Raw genomic sequence first — 21,370 nt, 5'->3', positions numbered from 1 at the left:
TACTGTGTGGGAGGTACTATAAAGTTAGGGGGCATTATACTGTGTATAAGAGAGCATCATACTGTGTATAGGGGAGCTGTACATGGGGGGAGACTCAACATTTTTTAATGTTAAGTGGACACTTATCGATAAAGGGGAACTCAGGTTATTATGACTGTCAAAGGGGCACACAAAGGGCATTATTACTTTCTAGGGGGCATAAAGTGGGCACTGATTTCTAGTGCACTTGCACACGGCATTACTATATTTTAGAGGTTTGTTTTACCATCTAGAGGGCGCACAGTAGGTGCAGTAATAGGGACACAACAGCAGCGACTCAGTATTGGATTATCAGCAGGATGAGGGGTTTGTGCAGGTTGGGAATATATGGGGACGGGGCCTGAAATGTAAGGAGTCAAATGTGTCTTTGTTGTGATCTCTGCAGACCTGAGACTGAGTCCTGGATGGAGGAGTTGTTGTGTCGGTCTGGGCCAGATGGAAAAGATGGGAAAAGTGAACGATTCCATCAGAAAGAACGTCAGCTGTAAGTTACTATATATAACTGTGCTGTAATCTCTTATATTGATGTATGCCAGTCATGCAGAACATATATGTCACCATATGGCAGTATTATCAGTGTTGGTCTTTGTATAAAGATTTTCCGTAACAGCGCAGTCATCTGCTGAGTTTCTCCTACATCCACTATCTGGGTGTGCCACCATAGCTGTAATCAGGGTTACCTGGTTAGGGGCCCACTCAGAAGTTTCGCCTCCCCTGAACCAAAACCCCAGCTATGCCTCAGACCCTTAGAATACACCAATTATTCGAGTTTGCAGAAAGTGGTCATTTGCCCAGAACCCAGCCTCTTAACTGCATGTGATAAGAGACATCCTTGTCTGTATCTTTGGGAATATCACTTATTCGAATCTATGAACAGTGGTAGTTTGCCCACTTTAATGCCAGCTTTCTTGCTTGGAACGGCCTGAAGTGAACAGGTTCTGGAGTGGGCATACTGTTTTTTTTGTTGGCAATGTGATATCAGTGTTCAAAGTCATTTAATGCTTCCCATAACACATATGCTATACGAATGCCCATTTTTGTGCCAGCTCTTTATGGTCTGCAGCTGCTTTCAGGTGCATTCACCTCAGGGCTCCTCACTGCAATGTGTATGCTCATTATGAGACTAGGAAGATCTTGTGTGAAGAGACTGAATAATAAACTGGACGAAACCGACCACTGCATCATGATGTAATAAGATCTTTGCCCACGTAATTTCTAGCTAGCCAGGCTACAAGAAAATGGCCGCCACCTTAACCAATGAGAGTCATGGGGCGCGGCCAGGGTTGCATAGTTACGTCCAGCAATCAAAAGAGCAGGGTGACTACAGAGAGAGGAAGTAAAGTGCCATAGCATCCAGGTCACAGCGGTGCGGAGGGGCGGTCCCGAGGCTGCAGACAGGGACATTGGTGAGGCAGCAGTGGGTAACGTCCATGTCCAGGAGCAGCGGCCCTGCGCCCTGACTGATTAGTACAGCGTGGTGTGCTGTGCTTGCAGAGGACTGTAGTGTACTGTGTGTCCTGTATGGAATACAGGTTACAGGGACTGGTGTCACTTCTGTGTCCTATGCATAAAGAGCACATACATGTCACAGGGTACATGCTAGAGTGTGTCATCTCCTGGGAGGTGTGACATCCTTTGCTCTTTGCAGGCCTGTTCTGCTTTCATCCCATATTTTGCTGTCATTCTCTGCATCAGTGAGTAACAGTTAAAAATGGATGAGCTGCAGTCGTGTAACTTGAAGCTAGTGGGCCCCAATGCAAAATCTTCAACAGGGCCCCAAACTATCACAGGTTTTTTTTTAATAGTAATGGGCTTTTCCTATGGGGCAAAGGGTCCCCTAGTCTCCAGGGCCCAGGTGCGATTGCAATCCCTGCACCTGTTATAGTTACCTCCCTGGAGAGGGGTAGCATTCTCAAAGTACATAAAGTTTGGGGGTGTAATGAAGGGGGTGTCTGGGGAGATTTTGGGGTGTATTATGGTAGTGAAAAATTCAGGGCTGTGGAGTCAGAATCTGTGTCCATTTTGGTGGAGTTGGTATAAAATGGATCATCTCCGACTCCTAAAATATCTAATAAATTGGGTACAGGAGTTCAATGCAGTTTGTGGGGAATATTTTTTTCATAAGAATTTGGGAAAGTTATGAAATGTCCTATAAATGTCTGTCCTATTCCTGATCTAAGGGTCTAGACTGTTAGCTGAGATGAATCTGTGCCACAGTAAATGTATCACTTACACATGAGCCACGTATGAGGGAGTCGGAGTTGTGGAAATTGAGGAGTCGGAGTCGAAGGTTTGGCTTACCGACTCCACAGCCCTGGTGAAAATACAGAAAGTCAGTTCACTGTAATTGATGCACCTGGATATGACATGCACAGCGCTGCCATGGTGCAAGTCAGAGTAAATTGCAGGAAGAAAAGGAAAAACATTCATTTTGTTTTGAATGTAAGTAAAACTTTGCCTTTATTTCTTCAGTTGAAAAGCTTCATAGCTTGGACACCACAGAGGACTGGACAAACCCACACTTCAGCTCTCTCTGGTGCACAAGCTATGATGCTTTTTGATTGAAGACATAAAGGTGAAGGATACTAATAGGTCATCAATGCCAAAGTAATGGACAATCTCTTTAATGAGCACATCTCCATTGTAGCATGCACTGCTCATTCTCACAGCACTGGCTTCTTTTAATTCTATGGTCATCAGTATTAAATGTTTGCGTGGGTTTTTTCCAGTTTCCTCCCACACTCCAAAGACATACTGATATGGAGTTCAGATTTGTGAGCCCCATTGGGGACAGCATTAACCACTTCGCGCCAGAGCCTGTTTTTGCCTTCGTGACCGGGCCAAATTTTTCAATTCTGACCACTGTCATTTTATGAGGTAATTACTCTGGAACGCTTCAACGGATCCCCCTGATTCTGAGATTGTTTTTTCGTGACATATTATACTTCATGATTGTGGTAAAATTTCTTCGATATCACTTGAGTTTATTTGTGAAAAAAACAGAAATTTGGCGAAAATTTTGAAAATTTTGCAATTTTCAAACTTTGAATTTTCATGCCCTTAAATCAGAGAGATATGTCACACAAAATAGTTAATAAATAACATTTCCCACATGTCTACTTTACATCAGCACAATTTTGGAACCAAAATTTTTTTTTGTTAGGGAGCTATAAGGGTTAAAAGTTGACCAGCGATTTCTCATTTTTACAACAAAATTTACAAAAACATTTTTTTAGGGACCACATCATATTTGAAGTCACTTTGAGGGGTCTTTATGACAGAAAATACCCAAAAGTGACACCATTCTAAAAACTGCACCCCTCAAGGTGCTCAAAACCACATTCAAGAACTTTATTAACCCTTCAGATGCTTCACAGGAATTTTTGGAATGTGGAAGAAAAAAATGAACATTTAACTTTTTTCACAAAAATGTTACTTTAGACCCAATTTTTTTTATTTTTGCAGGGGTAACAGGAAAAAATGGACCCCAAATTTTTTTGTGCAATTTCTCTTGAGCGCGCTGATACCCCATACGTGGGGAAAAACCCCTGTTTGGGCGCACGTCAGGGCTCGGAAGGGAAGGAGCACCATTTGACTTTTTGAATGTAAAATTTGTTTGAATAATAAGCAGACGCCATGTTGCGTTTGGAGAGGCCCTGATGTTCCTAAACAGTGGAAACCCCCCACAAGTGACACCATTTTGGAAACTAGACCCCTTAGGGAACTTATCTAGATGTGTGGTGAGCACCTTGCACCCCCAGGTGCTTCACAGAAGTTTATAATATTGAGCTGTAAAAATAAAATTTTCACATTTTTCCAACAAAAATGTTTTTCATCCCCTAATTTTGCATTATCATAAGGGTAATAGGATAAATTGCACCATGAAATTTGTTGTGCAATTTCTCCTGAACACGCTGATACCCCATATGTGGGGGAAAACCACTGTTTGGCCGCACGGCAGGGTTTGGAAGAGAAGGAGCGCCATTTGACTTTTTGAATGTAAAATTTGCTTGAATAATTAGCGGATGCCATGTCGCATTTGGGGAGCCCCTGATGTGCCTAAACAGTGGAAACCCCCCCCACAAGTGACACCATTTTGGAAACTAGACCCCTTAGGGAACTTATCTAGATGTGTGGTGAGCACATTGGGAGACATAATAAACAAATCAGTAGCAGGTGAAGAATTGGTTTTATTTATTTTTTTACGCCGTTCCTCGTGCGGTATAACTGATTAGATTACTTTATTCTTCAGGTCGGAGCGATTACAGTGATACCAGATTTATATCGGGTTTTTATGACTGACAGCTGTCACACACTAAGAGACGCTTTTTTTTGCAAAATCTAGTTTTTGCATCACCATATTTTGAGAGCTATAATTTTTCCATATTTCGGCCGACAGAGTCATGTGATGGCTTGTTTTTTGCGGGACGAGTTGACATTTTTATTGGTACCATTTTTGGATACGTGACATTTTTTGATCACTTTCTATTCCGTTTTTTGGGAGGTAAAATTAACAAAAACAAACAATTCAGGAATTGTTTTTTGAGGTTTTTTCTTTTTATGCTGTTCTGCGTGTGGTAAAAGTGATAAGGCAGCGTTATTCTTCGGGTCAGTACGTTTACAGCGATACTACACTTACTGTATATTTTTTTTATGTTTTGGCGCTTTTACACAATAAAACAATTTTATAGAAAAAATATTTTTTTGCATTGCTTTATTCTGAGGGGTATAACTTTTTTAGTTTTCGGCTGATGGAGCTGTATGGCGGCTTGTTTTTTGCGGAACAAGATGACGTTTTCAGCGGTACCATTTTTATTTCCAGTTTGCTTTTTGATCGCATTTTTTTCCACTTTTTGTTTGGCGATATGAGGAAAAAGCATAGTTTTTTGCTCCGTTTTTTATTTATTTTTATTACGGTGTGCACATAAGGAGTTAATTAGTGTGACAGTTTTATAGCTCGGGTTGTTTCGGACGCAGCGATACCAAATATGTGTACTTTTTTTATTTTTGCATAAATATACGGATTTATCGGTTTAATATTTTATTTATTTTTATTTATTTTGTAATTTTTTTTTAACAGTTTCAAAACATTTTTTTTACTTTTTTTTTACATTTTTACTTAGTCCCTGTATGGGACATTAATTTTTATTTTTCTGATCACTGATCTCATGTAATGTAATAGACATGTATTACATTACATGAGATCTTTGCTGACTGTTTCACAGTCAGAGTCTCCTGCCAGGCTTCAGCTGCAGGCTGAGCCAGGCAGGACACCATATATGGCAGATCTGGAGGCGGTCATCTGACCTCCAGCTGCCATAGCAACGTCAGGTCCTGGAAGGTATCAGGGGTCTTCGGAGAGGTAAGTATACGACCCCCTCTCCTCCTGCTGTATTCTATATGCCGCGATCACTATAGATCGCGGCATATAGAAGACAGCAAAGGGTTAACATCACTGGGACCTGATCCAATCAGGTCCCGATGATGTTCCCTGTCAGAGCTGTCGCTCTGCACCGCTCCCGCAGCGTTTGCAGGACCCTGGGGGTCCTGAGTGCTGCGGGACCACCCACCGTTTTTAAACATCCGCGCTGCACAGAGCCCAGGCAGCGCGGTCGTTTATCTACAGTGGGCGGTCGGGAAGCGGTTAATGATGTAAAGTGCTGAGGAATATGATGGCGCTATATAAGCGAAGCATAATAAATATTATTCATCAAGTTCTGGTGACAAGATCGAAACGTTTAGAATATATCCATGGATTGCTTGCACCAATAAAATAATTTCATCTGTATTTGGGTGCCAAGTTTTCTTACTAATATATTACGGGATGGGTTTGTACTTGTGCACCTACTACTACTACCAAGGTTAATGAGTTGTAACTCCATTCAATCAACCAATAGGTTTTATCTAGTGCTAAATATATGATTACACCTGAAAGTTACAGTATATAACAGCCTAATAGTACAATGACATTTGGTGAGTACTTTTCCACCTTGATATCATGAATACCTTTCAGTCTCCTCATCTAACACTAGTTCATTTTTGTTTTTTGCTTTCTACAGGTTGTTGGATCAAGATGAAATATTCCGAGGTTCACCAGAGCGAGTCATTGAGGGTGGTTGAAGAGAAGAGAAATAACACTGGCTTGATATTAAATCTAACTCTGGAGATTATATACTTGTTGACTGGAGAGGTGAGAATTTCTATACATACCCCCATCATATGGGGGGTATATAATTTCTATACATTATCCCCATCATGACCTTTGACGTACCCATACGTCATGGTCGGGTAGGGATTTCCGGCATGTCATGGCGATCGTGCCCGGCACAGATGCTGTGCCTGCGCGATCGCCACCGGGAGCTCAGCTTGGATGATAGCCGAGCCTCTGCTGTCCTTGCCAGGAGCGGTGCCCGCACTGCCCCCTGGCTCTTTAACCCCTTTAGGACCAAGTCAGTAATAGTACTTAGCTGTGCCCTGGGACTTATGGACCAGCTACGTACTATTATGCATAATGCGATCGCGCCCGCACACAAGCGGTGGGGGACAATCGCCTCCAGGTGTCAGTTGATTGTCACAGCTGACACCCGGTGCTATGTGCCAGGAGCGGTCCCGCAACGCTGCTGGCACATTAACCCCCGCAATGCTGCGATCGAAGTCGATTGCAGCATTGCGGGGGCAAAGGGAGGTAAGCACCGATACTCACCTCCTTTCCGGCGTCCAGTGATGTCTGTGGCGGCTCCGGGATGTTGTCATGATGACCCGATGTCGTCATGACAACATCCAGGTCACCAGGAGGCAGGAAGTTACTTTGGTCATGCGCAGTGCATGACCAATGTAATGTCTCCATGTGTGCTGCGCTGACAGTCTGCATAGCATAGGGAGCTGCTGCTCTCTTTGCTATACAGCCAATCAAGCTGCAAAAAGTGAAAGTCCCATAGTGGGACAATGTGTAAAAGTAAAAAAAAAAAAAAGTAGGAAAGTGAAAAAAAAGAATCCCCAAAGAATAAAAATATTGTACCCATAATATTTATTTATTATGAAAAAAAATAAGCCAATAAAAGTACACATATTTGGTATCGCCGCGTCCGGAACGACCTAACCTATAAAACTTTCCCACTAGTTAACCCCTTTAGTGAACACAGTAAAAAAAACAAAGCAAAAAACAATGCTTTATCATCATACCGCCAAACAAAAAATGGAATAACACGCGATCAAAAAAACGAATGTAAATAAAAATGTTACCGCTGAAAACGCCATCTTGTCCCGCAAAAAACAAGCCGCCATTCAGCTCCATCATCCGAAAAATAAAAGTTATAACTCTCAGAATAAAGCGATACAAAAAAATATTTTTTTCTAGAAAATAGTTTTTATTGTGTAAAAGCGCCAAAACATAAAAAAACTATATAAATGTAGTACCGCTGTAAATGTACTGACCCGAAGAATAAAGCCGCCTTATCAATTTGACCACACGTGGAACGATATAAAAAAAAAACACAAAAAAACAATTCAGGAATTGCTGGTTTTTGTTTATTCTGCCTCCCAAATATCGGAATACAAAGCGATCAAAAAATATTGCATGCCCGAAAATTGTACCAATAAAAACGTCAGCTTGTCTCGCAAAAAACAAGCCATCACAGTCTGTCGGACAAAATATGGAAAAATTATAGCTCTCAAAATATGGCGATACAAAAACTAGTCTTTGCAAAAAAAAAAAGCGTCTTTTAGTGTGTGACAGCTGTCAGTCATAAAAACCTGATATGAATCTGGTATCGCTGTAATCGCACCGACCTGAAGAATAAAGTCCTCTAATCACTTATACCGCACGAGGAACGGCGCAAAAAATAAACTCTGGGGTTAGGGTTGTGTTGGGGGTTGGGGTTGTGTTGGGGTTATATTAGGGTTGGGATTTTTTCAAAAGTGAAGGAAAAAAAATTTGACGATTTGGCTACCAGTGTTGAGCGCAAGTGCTCGCTACTTGAGTTTGCATCGGGTGCTCGGGCATGCACTGAGTATAGTGGGTGTTCGAGTGACATGCTCGAGTCTCTGCCCCATATGCTTCACGGCCAAAAAAAAACGTTGCTGGGATCGTCTGCCATGCACGAGTGATCCCCGCATGTTTTTTTTTGGGTGTTTAACCACCGTGAAACATGCGGGGCAGGGACTCGAACATGTCACTCCAGCACCCGCGATACATGGTGCATATCCGAGTACCCGATGCAAACTCAAGTAGCGAGCACTTGCACTCAAGACTAATGACAACTTATTCAATATGATGACCTAATGTTATCAAATTCTGTCGTACCTCTGGGTTCAAAATGTACACTATACCCCTTGATAAAATCCTTGAAGGGTCTAGTTTCCAAAATGGAGTCAATTGTGGGGGGTTTCCACTATTTAGGCACATCAGGGGCTCCCGAAATGCGATATGGCGTCCGCTCTTGATTCCAGCCAGTTTTGCATTCAAAAAGTCACAGTGCTCCTTCCCTTCTGAACCCTGACGTGTGCCCAAACACTGTATTTTACCCACATATGGGGTATTTGCTTACTCAGGAGAAATTGCACAACAGTTTTAGGTTCCATTTTCTCCTCTTACTCTTGAGAAAATAAAAAATTTGGGGCTAAAAGATCATTTTTGTGGAAAAAGTTAGATTTTTTTTTTTTAATTTATTTTCACGGCTCCATGTTATAAACTTCTGTGAAGCACCTGGGGGTTCAGGGTACTCACCACACATCTAGATAAGTTCCTTGAGGGGTCTAGTTTCTAAAATGGTGTCACTTGTGGGGGATTTCCACTGTTTAGGCACATCAGGGGCTCTCTAAACGCAACATGGCTTCCATTAATTCAAGCAAATTTTACATTCAAAAAGTCAAATGGTGCTCCTTCCCTTCTGAGCCCTGCCGAGCGCCCAAATAGTGGTTTTTCCCCACGTATGGGGTATATGTGCGCTCAGGGGAAATTGCACAACACATTTTGGGGTCCATTTTTTCCTGTTACCCCTGCAAAAATAAAAAATTGGGTCTAAAGTAACATTTTTGTGAAAAAAGTTAAATGTTCATTTTTTTCTTCCACATTCCAAAAATTTCTGTGAAGAACCTGAAGGGTTAATAAACTTCTTGAATGTGGTTTTGAGCACCTTCAGGGGTTTAGTTTTTAGAATGGTGTCACTTTTGGGTATTTTCTGTCATAAAGGCCCCTCAAAGTCCCTTCAAATGTGATGCTGTCCCTAAACAAAAAATGTTTTTTTGTAAATTTGGTTGTAAAAATGAGATATCGCTGGTCAACTTTTAACCCTTATAGCTCCCTAATAAAAAAATATATATATATTTGGTTCCAAAATTGTGCTGATGTAAAGTAGACATGTGGGAAATGTTATTAATTAACTATTTTATGTGACATATCTCTCTGATTTAAGGGCATAAAAATTCAAATTTTGAAAATTGCAAAATTTTTCGCAAAATTTCTGATTTTTTTCACAAATAAACGCAAGTGATACCGAAGAAATTTACCATTATCATGAAGTACAATATGTCACGAAAAAACATTCTCAGAATCAGGGGGATCCGTTGAAGCGTTCCAGAGTAATTACCTCATAAAGTGACAGTGGTCAGAATTGTAAAAATTGGCCTGGTCATTAAAGTGCTAACCACCCTCTGGGGTAAAGGGGTTAAACCCCTGAATGCTGCGATCGATATTGATCACAACATTTGGGAGGCTAGGAGAGGGAGGGTGCTCCCTTCTGATGGGCACCCCCATGACATCATTGCGAGGACCTGATCATTGTCATGACAACCCGAGGCACATCATGATGACCTCTGGGTCAGCCAGCTACGGCGAGCCTGCCATAAAAGGCTTTTGTCAGTGTAACTCTTGACAGGTATAATGCATTGCAATGCGGCCATCTTCCTGAAGCCGTGGGAGGTAGGGACCCTGCTTCCGGCGATCCTGCTCCACCACCACCGCAACTCACGGTAAGCTACGTTCGGACCTTAGGACGCATCCCCAATTTTCCTTCCCAATTTGGGCAAAAAAAAGTGCGTCTTATGGTCTGAAAAATACGGTAACTTTCCATTTGTCTCAGCCGTGAATCTCCTGAGGGTTAAATATGCTCACTACACCCCTAGATGAATTCCTAAATAAGTATAGTTTCCAAGATGGGGTCACTTGTGGGGGTTTCTGCTGTTTTGGCATGACAGGGGCTCTTCAAATATGACATGGCATTTGCAATCTATTTCAGCCAAAATTGCGCTCCATAGTCGATTGGCGCTCCTTCTCTTCCGAGCCCTGTAGTGTGCACAGTAGTTTGCCACCACATATGGAGTATCTGCGTACTCTGAAGAAATCGCACAACGGATTTTGGGGTCCATTTTCTCCTGTTACCCTTGTTAAATTGAAAAATTTGGGGCTAAAACAACATTATTGCAGGAAATATGTATTTTTTTTCATTTTCATGGGTTAAAGTTATGAAATTCTGTGCAGTACCTGCGGGTTCAAGGTGCTCACCACACCTCTAGATGAATTCCTTGAGGTGGGTATAGCTTCCAAAATTGGGTCACTTGTGGGGGTTTCCACTATTTAGGCACATCGGGGGATCTGCAAGTGCGACAAGGCGTTCGCTATCTATTCCAGCCAATTTTACGCTCCAAAAGTCAAATGGTGCGCCTTCTCTTCTAAGCCCTGCTGTACACCAAACAGTAGTTTTCAACCGCATATCGGCGTACTCAGGAGAAATTACACAACAATTTATATTGTCCATTTTCTCCTTTTACCCTTATGAAAATGAAAAATTTGGGGTTAAAATGTATTTTTTTTTAATTATTATTATTATTATTATTATGGCTCAACGTTAAAAAAATTCTGTGAAGCACCTGTGGGTTCAAGGTGCTTCCCACTCCTCTAGATAAGTTCCTTCAGGGATGTAGTTTCCCAAATGGGGTCCACTGTTTAGGCACCTAGAGGGCTTTGCAAATGCAACGTTGTTGTCCTCTTTCTTATCAAGCCAACTTTGCGGCCCAGAAGTCAAATGGCGCTCCTTCCCTTCCGAGCCTTGCCGTGCGTCCAAACAGAAGTTTTGTACTACATATGGGGTATCAGTATACTCAAGATAAACTTGAGTGTGGTCCAATTTCTCCTGTTACCGTTTTGGAAATGCAAAAATTTTTTATTGGGAAAAAGTAATTTTTTTCATTTTGTCCTTACACATTGCCTTAATTCCGGTGAAGCCCCTAAACAGTAATACACTTCTTGAATGTGGTTTTGAGCACTTTGAGCTTTGAGGGGTGCAGTTTTTTGAATAGTGTCACTTTTCGGTATTTTCTGTCATAGACCCATCAAAGTCACTTTAAATGGGAGGTGGTCCGTAAAAAAAAAAAAAAAATGGTTTTGTAAATTTTGTTGGAAAAATGAGAAATTGCTTATCAACTTCTAAACCTTCTAACTTTCTAACAAAAAAAAAAATATGTTTCAAAAATGATGCAGATGTGAAGTAGACTTGTGGGAAATGTTATTTATTAACTATTTTTTGTGACATAACTATCTGGTTTAAGGGCATAAAAAATGCAAAATTTGAGAATTGCGAAATTTAAAAAAAAAAATGTTTGTCAAATATTTGATATGATTTGTGTTTATACCACTAATATGAAGTACATACAAAGTGTCATGAATAAACAATTTCAGAATTACTGGGATATGTTGAGGCATTATAAAGTTCTAACCTCATAAAGTAACACTGGTCAGAATTGAAAAAAATTGGCCTGGTTAGGAAGGTGAAAACAGGCTGGTGATGTGAAAGGGTTAAAAAGTCTTTTTATTTATTTTTTTCTTTATACAGAGAACAGTATCTGCAGGACTATTGTTAATGTACAGTGCAAGCTCCCTTCCAATTATTGCTGCTTTCCTGATTCTGGAACAGTTTTTTTCTTTTCCGTCTGACCTTCCGATACAAAGTTATGCCCCCCAGTAATAAAGGTGCAAATTTCCCTTCAAACAACTGGGCGTATTTCACAGAAGTTCTTTGTGAGCACAAAGGTGTTTTGATTGGCTAGGGAAGAAAAGGAAAACACCCGCTGAGAAGTTCTGTGGTAAACACCCAGTTGGTTAAAGGGAATATTGGCATTGTTATTTCCTGGAGGTATAACTTTGGAACAGAAGGAAAAGAAAAACTGTTCCAGAATCGGTGGAACTGCACAGATGCAAGAAGGTACTCCAGTTTAGGTTGAGAAATCCAGTGACAGGTCCTCTCTAACAGGAAGCATTGTTTTGTTTCTTCACTAATCAATAGTACTAATGACGATATAAGATATTGTTACAGAAGTTACCCCATGCTCCTCTTTTCAGACTGCTATTCTCCCTCTCCAAGCCCTGATCATTCAATCTGAATTCACTGGTTAGTTCCATCATCATTTAAAACAGATTTTCATTTTAATGAAAGTCTAGAAGTTTGCAGTCACTATGTGCGTGCAGGCTTGTGAATCCTCGCATCACGCGCACTGCACGCTGTGAGGATTTGCCGGTGCTGGGAGTGGGCGGTCATGTGACTACAAGTATGCAATTTGCATACTTCTGGCCACATTCTGATAAGACGTGTCCGGCCTAGCTCACTACACTTGCACTGAGCGAGCATACACGTTTAGTTGACACGTGACCACATGTGTGCAAATTGCAGCACCAGAGAACCCTCACAGCGCGCAGTGTGTTCAGTATGAGGATCCACAAGTCTGCAGCTATATAGAGTGACTGCAGACTTGTAGCCTAAGGACGGACAACTCCTTTAATGAAAGATTAGATGTCAGTTACTGCCAATAGATGATTGTGGAGTGGTGAGGGTGAGAAAGAAACTAGAAATCAGAGGCAGAAAGACGCAGCTGCTAGTTCTAGTATAAATACTCATCACAGTGCAAGATTGCTCCATCATTTACTCCATGCTATTGCTGCATTTAAATGATTGGTAGGGGAGCAAGATTTCCTTTTCTCTGTGCTTTGTATGGGGACAGCTAGTCTCCACGTACTTTGGAGCTGAGTTCAGGAGCACTGAGCATTAGATATGGAGCCTATTCCGCGGTAAAACTGCCGAAAATTGCAGCATATAGCGGACTCTAAAAAAACCCTAGCAAAATAAAAACACTAAGAGTATTCGAATTTTGAATTGTATTCTGATAGGAATTGGTGACTCGCACAACATTACAAGTTAGGTTATAGTTTATTTTCTTTTTGATTACCAGCAATATGGACCAATGAAGAAGTCCAGTAAAATGATGAGACCTATTTGGGAATCGTATTGGTCAGAGGGATTGAGCAAAAGTCAGATACAAGAAAAAAGTGAATGGCAGAAGATTCTGGAACTCACTAACAAGATTATTGGACTGCTGAGTGCAGAGGTGAGCGCCACTGGGAATGTTGGGTCATTACACACTAGCACCAAGGGACGTGTGTGGATAATGTTTTTTTCGTTTTCGGTCTCAGGTTCCTATTAGATGTCAGGATGTCGCTGTGTATTTCTCCATGGAGGAGTGGGAGTATTTAGAAGGACACAAGGATCTGTACAATGACGTCATGATGGAGAATCACCAACAAATTAGTTCATCAGGAAAGAGATTTTCCTTTGTTATAAACATTAGTGCTGTTTTGATGATTTCCTGGAGCTTAAAATTTAAGCTGGCCATAAATATCAACATCATATGGCATTAAGAAGTTAATATCAGTCATGAGCACATGTCATTTTCTGCTTTTTGACCGCTATATCCATCATGCTGATCACGTGGTACTGGTGCGATCATCTGCAAGAGCCTGACCTATATACACAACTGGGCTCCTGCTGTAGCTGCTAGGATCAAATCTCTCGCTGTTCCTAGCAGGTGACTCCTCATCTGATGCTGTCATATGGCTCCCGTCGACATCCCCATTGCTCAATTGCGGTTCCTATGGTAATTAGAGAAATAACACAGGTCTCCGGGTCTGCCATACACCTTAGCCTATTTGATTACCTGTCAGTCAAGCGCCAACAGGATAGTGTAATACACTACTAAAGTAGTGTTGAGTATTAATAATATCATACGATTGCATGTTCAAGTCCCCTTGTGGGACTAATAAATATTCTAAAATAAAAATAGGAAAAATATATATTTTTACGTGTTAGAAAAAAAGTAAAAATGCCCTCCTCAAATTCTCAGTTTTCCAAATAAAAAAGTTTTTCAGATTAAAATTGTAGCTTAAAAGTCTCAAATTTGGTATTGCTGCATCTGTAACAACATGCACTATAACACTATATTATTATTTATCCCACACAGTGCACACCTCAAAAAAATAGAAAATACAGACCCCAAATTGGCGTTTTTGTTCATCCTGCTTCACAAAAAAAAGTGATCAAAATGACTTAGATATCCCAAAATGGTACCAATAAGTACTATAGTTTGTTACGGAAGAAAAAACCTCCCACAACTTTCTAAAGAAAAAGATATATGGGTCTCTGTGCGTAATGTGTTTTTCATGGACTTATAGACTTGTATTGGCCCTTGTCATCCATGATAACGGGAAAAAAAGGACGGGTCCCCATGTATTTTGAATAGACACACGGTCCATATAAAACACAGACATGTAGATAGCACCATAAATTATAATGGGTATGTGTTGTTGTTTTTTCAAGTACGTACAACATAGATGTCTGAATGAGGCTTAAGGAAAACAATTGGGCACTCCTATAGACACAAGAATTCATATGAACTTCACACATAAATAATGATGAGTAATTTTAATTTCTATTAGATGGATCCAGTTACACTAATTTCCCAGAAAACTGCCCCAGTCCTCCATATTTCCTGGTTCATCAGCGGGAAAATTCCAACATTCATCAGGTAGATGGAACTATGGCCTCATGGAATACCAAAGCATCCAATCAGATGTTTAGTAAGGAATGCATTTTATATGTCTGTGAAGGATGAAGACTCCATCCGGATTAAAGTGGAGGAAATACATGAAGACGAAGTGATATATGTGATGGATGAACAGAAGTATGAGAAAAGTTCTACTCCTATCAAAATCGGTGAGTAGTAGGCCCAAAATAGAAATCACAATGAAGAGCGCAGGCAGCCCCAACTTTTCAGCAGACCGCTGGTTTCCAAAAGCAGGGCTATTGCATTCAATCTTGCATGGTGGTGGCCATGTAGAGAAGCAGTATGTCCCACATATCACACCACAGAACTGACATATAAAGGCGAAAATACGATTTAAAAGCATGAAGGGGATTTATCTCAATTGTAGAATAAGTCTTTACTCTTGATAGTCCTGTTAAAGGGAATCTGTCACCAGGTTTTTGCCACCTAATCTGAGAGCAGCATAATGTAGGGAATGAGACCCTGATTCCAGCGATGTGTCACTTTTTGGGGTTCTTGTTGTATTTTTGATAACATCTGTGTTTTATCAGCAGGGAGATGATCACTAAAGGACTACTAAACCTTCTACCATGTAGTCCAATACTGACCCCAACCACAGATTGGCAGCTCTCTGCCTATGCACAGTGTACACAGAAAACTGTCATTCAGTGGTGTGGGCCAGGTTATATAGAGCTCAACATTCAGAGAGCTGCTATATCTGCAGCAGAAAAAAACAATGTTTTTATAAAAAAAAACTGTAGCAAGCAGTCTAGTAACCTGATTCCAATGATGAATCACTTATCTGCCCCTAAATTATGCTGCTAGCAAATGCTTAGTAACAAATTCCCTTTCACCTTGAAATAAGAAGTCTGTGACTGAATTAGTTAAATTTTGATGTCATTAAGGCTATGTGCCGACGATGCAGAAATGCTCAGGATTTTTTCCTGAGCTTTTCTGTATCTCCCTGGCAGAAAAAAACGCATGTGGATTGTACATGCGGATTGTGCATGCGGATTGTACATGCGTTTTTCCTGCCAGGGACATGCAGATATGAAGCGTTCTTCACATGCATTTCTGCATGCGGGTTATCCAGCCCTTTTCGAAGTGATTTTAGCATCACTTGGAAAGTGCTTGTCAACTTGGTCACACTATATAAATCCATGCAACCGGCATGGATTTATATACTGTGACCGAAAGAATGTTTAAAAATAAAAAATAAATCTATACTTACCCTCTGATGGCCCCTGGTGTCTTGCTTTGCTCCGTTCTCCCTTGCTGGCAGCGGTACACTGAAGGACCTGCCGACGTCAGTGTCGCGTGACCCGTCACATGACTGACGTCAGCGCAGGTCCTCCAGTCCATTGCGATCTGCCGGCATGAAAGGAGGAGCACAGTGGGGGCCTTCAGAAGGTAAGTATAATGTATATTTTTTATTTTATTCTTTTTTTCACAGTTTCTATGGTACCCGGGTCCGGAGGAGAGTCTCCTGTCCTCCACACCCGGGTACCATCCACACATTGGAATGCATGTATTCCGCATGTGCTTATCTAGTGAAGCGGAATGCATGCAGTCTAATGCAAGTCAATGGTGGCGAAAACGCCGCTCTTCCGCAAAATAATGGGTAGTGCTGTGTTTTTTTCCGCAATGATAATCCGCAGCGGAAATTTCTGCATCATGTGCACAGCACATGCGGATTATCATTGGGGAACATGGCTGACCTTCTACCAAGCGTTTTTTAAGCATTTCTGCAGTGTTTTTTGCCGCTGCGGAAACGCTTAAAAAACGCATCGTGGGCACACAGCCTAACTTCCTTTATTCAGTTGAAGTAGAATACTAAATGGTTTAAATTCTTTACTCTTTACAAAATGATCATTTACAGAGCTTGATTTTTAAAAGTATTTTTTTCATTATATTTCGTTTTTAGCAGAAACCCACAAGGACCTTCATAGTTTGGCTGGACATCTTCTATATCCAGATTATGAAGTTGAAGATGGAAAAATTATAGGAAGTCTTTCAGGAGTAAACCCTGCTACTATGAATATACACCCATCTCTTCACTGCTTAGATCACTCCTACGAATCCACTATACATGGGGGTTTTCCCTCTGAGCTATTGCATATCATTGACCACAGTTCACCTCATTTTAGTGATGCAATATATACAGGTTCAGATCCTTATAAGTATTTTACATTGGTAAATGATCCTGTTGTGAAACAGTTTTCATCTTCTGAGTATGACAATCCATTTAGATTCAAAATGTATGTTTCCAAACAGCAAAGGATACATAGAGTGGACAAACCATTTTCTTGCTATGAATGTGGTCGATGTTTTGCACAGAAATCAAATCTTGTGAATCATTTGAAGATTCATACGGGCGAGAAGCCATTTGAATGTCCTCAATGTGGGAAACGCTTCACCAAGAAGTCGAATCTCCTTGAACATTTAAGAGTTCACACAGGGGAGAAGCCATTCCCATGTTCTGAATGTGGGAAATGTTTCAAGAATAAATCTCACCTGGTGGAGCATCGGAGAACTCATACCGGGGAGAAGCCGTATCCTTGTTCTGAGTGTGGGAAAGGTTTTACAAACAAGTCCAGGCTGCTTGAACATCTCAGAATACACACGGGTGAAAAACCATTTTCGTGTTCACAGTGTGGGAAGTCATTCACAAAGAAATCAAACCTTGGTATACATCAGAGAAGTCGCAATCATTTATAATTACAGAAACATGTTTGCAATATACAGTATGTAAGGATCTTTCTTGAATTTGCTCATTTATTGGTAAAAACATGCATAAAGGACAATGGGAAAACATTAAATATTTATCAACACCTTTCTTGGAAGTAATACATATCTTGTATGTAAACATTGGTAGGCACTGAAACATCTCTGCTTGTTAAACATCTGTTTTTAAAACCATGGGCATTAAACGGAAGACAGTGCATTTTTAAATGCTTCAAGCCTGGTTTGATCCAATCAAAGAAGTTTCACCTTCCCTCCTCGATTTTCCCTGCAGGTCGTATTGCGTTGTTGACTTGGTCCCTGCTAGTTTCTGCTTCCCGGTAACCTCCTGAATACACCAGGAAAGGCCATTCAGCAAATCACTGGATGGCTGAGTGGGCATTTCTTGCCATTTATGGTATGTCAAGGATGGGACTAGGAAGAAGAGACATGCAGAGAACAGATGAACACTGGAACCTAATCTGTGGGGGATTGAGGAGGGTGAACATTATTTATTTTATTGTTTTAACTTTCTATGACTAGGGGAAGGATTGATGAGCTAGAAACTTCTACAGGCATTCTGCTGCAAATTCTGATGAAATTACAGTCTCTGACTGCAGCATTAATACCTCAACACATGTCTTTAGCCGTGTAATGCTCTTCAGCCTCCTGACTTCTTATTTTGGAAGGGATAACAATAACAGATAGAAAATGCAAGTTAATTGCAGACTTGCTTATTTTTATGCTGTCTTAACTATACCAATTTCATAACGTGAGAATACTCTTTAAGGTGTGCAATCTGTGGGGCACGCCTGCTGTTTTGGGTGCTCACCATCAGGGTTCTAATGGATTGTCATGTCAGCCAAGGTCCTGTTGCAGGCCCCACACTTGCCATGCTGGTACTTTAGTGCTGGGCTTCATATGAGCAGATTTTAGCTATGTACTGCAATAGTGTTGTATTACAGAATATACTACAGGCAATCGTAGGTACAAGTCCCCTGACGGGATAAAAGAAAAGCGCAAAACATACAGTGGGTACGTAAAGTATTCAGACCCCTTTAAATTTTTACTCTTTGTTTCATTGCAGCCATTTGGTAAATTCTAAAAAGTTCATTTTTCTTCTCTCATTAATGTACACTCTGTACAAAAAACAGAAATGTAGACATTTTTGCAAATTTATTAAAAAAAACTGAAGTATCACCTGGTCATAAGTATTCAGACCCTTTGCTCAGTATTGAGTAGAAGCTCCCCTTTGAGCTAGTACAGCCATGAGTCTTCTTGGGAATGATGCAACACGTTTTCACACCTGGATTTGGCGATCCTCTACCATTCTTCCTTGCAGATCCTCTCCAGTTCAGTCAGGTTGGATGGTGAACGTTGGTGGACAGCCATTTTCAGGTCTCTCCATAGATGCTCAATTGGGTTTAGGTCAGGGATCTGGCTGGGACAGTCAAAAATGGTCACAGAGTTGTTCTGAAGCCACTCCTTTGTTATTTTAGCTGTGTGCTTAGGGTCATTGTCTTGTTGGAAGGTGAACCTTTGGCCAAGTCTGAGGTCCAGAGCACTCTGGAAGAGGTTTTCACCCAGGATATCTCGGTACTTGGCCGCATTCATGTTTCCTTCAATTGCAACCAATCGTCCTGTCCCCCCTACAGCTGAAAAACACCCCCTTAGCATGATGCTGCCACCACCATATTTCACTGTTGGGATTGTATTGGGCAGGTGATGAGCAGTGCCTGGTTTTCTCCACACATACAGCTTAGAATTATCACCAAATGTTCTATCTTCATCTCATCAGACCAGAGAATCTTATTTTTCATAGTCTGGGAGTCCTTCATGTGTTTTTGAGCAAACTCTATGCGGTCTTTCATATGTCTTGCACTGAGGAGAGGCTTCTGTCGGGCCACTCTGCCATAAAGGCCCGACTGGTGGAGGGCTGCAGTGATAGTTGACTTTGTGGAACTTTCTCCCATCTCCCTACTGCATCTCTGGAGCTCAGTCTCAGTGATCTTGGAGTTCTTCCTTACCTCTCTCACCAAGGCTCTTCTCCCACGATTGCTCAGTTTGGCTGGACGGCCAGGTCTAGGTAGACTTCTGGTGGTCCCAAACTTCTTCCATTTAAGGATTATGGAGGCCACTGTGCTCTTAGGAACCTTGAGTAATGCAGAATTTCTTTTGTAACCTTGGCCAGATCTGTGCCTTGCCACAATTCTGTCTCTGAGCTCCTTGGGCAATTTCTTTGAGTGCATGATTCTCATTTGGTCTGACATGCACTGTGAGATGTGAGGTCTTATATAGGACTTGATTTGGAAAGGCATACACCTGTCTATCAGTTTAATTAAACACAGCTGGATTCCAATGAAGGAGTAGAACCATCTCAAGGAGGATCACAAGGAAATGGACAGCATGTGACTTAAATATGAGTGTCTGAGCAAAGGGTCTGAATACTTATGATCATGTGATATTTCAGTTTTTCTTTGCAAAAATTTCTACATTTCTGCTTTTTTCAGTCAAGATGGGGTGCCTCTAGTGTACATTAATGAGAAAAAATGAACTTTTTAGAATTTACCAAATGGCTGCAATGAAACAAAGAGTGAAAGGTCTGAATACTTTCCGTACCCACTGTACCCATAGAAATTGCCCAACCTATTTCCCTGTTAAAAATAGAGCCATTAAAAAAACATACCCTTTATTGCTGTGTTCTTAATAGTTAAATCACATCATAAAATTATTTAACTCGTACAGTAAATGCCATAAAACAAAGAGAAAAGTTGAAACGTTATGATTGTGGCATTTCAGTTGCCACACCTTACAAAAAAATGCAATTAAAAGTGATCAAATCGCTGTATGCACCCCCAAGTGGTATCAATAAAAACATCAGCTCGCCACACATAAAACAAGTCTTCACACAGCAAAATTGATGGGAAAATATAAAAGTTATGGGTCTAAGAAAAAGGAAACGCAAGCCAAATTTTCCTTTTTTTATTTTTACAAACTACATCAAGTGTAGCAGGTTTGTGAGTTGGTGTTCAATCTAGGCTTTAATAAGTCACCCCTTAGCCATGTATCATAAAGGGATTGAGGCTTTTTACATACATGTTGAAATAGATATGAGTGTGAAAATACGTGTGCCTCACTCAATAAAAGTTGGGGAACTTTCTAGGGTTTTTCTCCATTGCCCTTTTTTAATGGGCCCTATGTCCTTTTACATTTATCCTCACATTGTACTGGGTGTTTTGGTGGTACTAATTCTAACAATGAATGGTAATTCATTGAGATGACTCCCACTGTATTGTGTAATGTTGTGTATTATTTTATTCAGAGGCCGATCACCTGTTACCTCCAGTGTCTCCACATGGTATGCCCTTTACATCTTAACTATGTCACCATTCATTGACTGTGTCATCCCTACACCTTTCTGTTTCTATAGGTTAAACCCCCTAAGGATAAGTTCCCACAATGAGTTTTTGAAGAGTTTTTGATGCTATGTATTTTCACTGATCAATAACCGCAGCATCTTACAGTTCCAGCAAAGTGGATGGAATTTATAAAAATCTTTTATACTCTCTTGATTATTTTTTTTCATTCAACGTAAACCGACCTGTGGTGCATTTTTTTAATGTGCAACATGTTAATTTCTCTTGCGGGGACGCTTTGTTTTATGCGCAGATTTTCCCCATCAAATGGCATTAGATATTAAAAATCTGCAGGTAACAAATGCATAGCCAAATATTATGACGTATCA

At 40.8% G+C, this 21,370-nt stretch overlaps 1 protein-coding gene across 4 annotated transcripts; it reads left to right on the top strand.

The window, feature by feature from the left end:
* The first annotated feature begins 1,318 nt into the window (after positions 1 to 1,318).
* On the top strand, positions 1,319 to 20,164 carry LOC141273831 (uncharacterized). 4 transcript variants are annotated; one of them, XM_073686235.1, is made up of 7 exons: positions 1,319 to 1,445; positions 6,099 to 6,229; positions 13,258 to 13,413; positions 13,499 to 13,622; positions 14,798 to 14,886; positions 14,969 to 15,074; positions 16,832 to 18,733. In XM_073686235.1, exons 2-7 carry the CDS (start codon positions 6,113 to 6,115, stop codon positions 17,620 to 17,622), a joined length of 1,383 nt encoding a protein of 460 aa, XP_073542336.1. In that variant the 5' UTR covers positions 1,319 to 1,445; positions 6,099 to 6,112; the 3' UTR covers positions 17,623 to 18,733. The 4 variants fall into 4 exon arrangements, with proteins under 4 accessions (XP_073542336.1, XP_073542334.1, XP_073542337.1 ...); XM_073686233.1 differs by having other exon boundaries at positions 16,829 to 18,733; XM_073686234.1 differs by having other exon boundaries at positions 1,382 to 1,516; positions 16,829 to 18,735.
* The last annotated feature ends 1,206 nt before the right edge of the window (positions 20,165 to 21,370 follow it).

Source organism: Phyllobates terribilis, unplaced genomic scaffold (genome assembly GCF_046119375.1).
Source record: "Phyllobates terribilis strain yellow unplaced genomic scaffold, ASM4611937v1 Scaffold_5__5_contigs__length_657084704, whole genome shotgun sequence".
NCBI lineage: Eukaryota > Metazoa > Chordata > Amphibia > Anura > Dendrobatidae > Phyllobates > Phyllobates terribilis.
Note: the sequence above shows the minus strand (reverse complement) of the source record. Positions and strands in the feature narration are given on the sequence as shown.

Bases quoted from the DNA above. Each gene is read 5' to 3' on its own strand.
- LOC141273831 (XM_073686234.1), top strand. From the start codon at position 6,113: ATGAAATATTCCGAGGTTCACCAGAGCGAGTCATTGAGGGTGGTTGAA. The intron at 6,230-13,257 runs GTGAGAATTTCT...TTTGATTACCAG, and splicing joins TATACTTGTTGACTGGAGAG to CAATATGGACCAATGAAGAA. The intron at 15,075-16,828 runs GTGAGTAGTAGG...TTTCGTTTTTAG, and splicing joins TTCTACTCCTATCAAAATCG to CAGAAACCCACAAGGACCTT.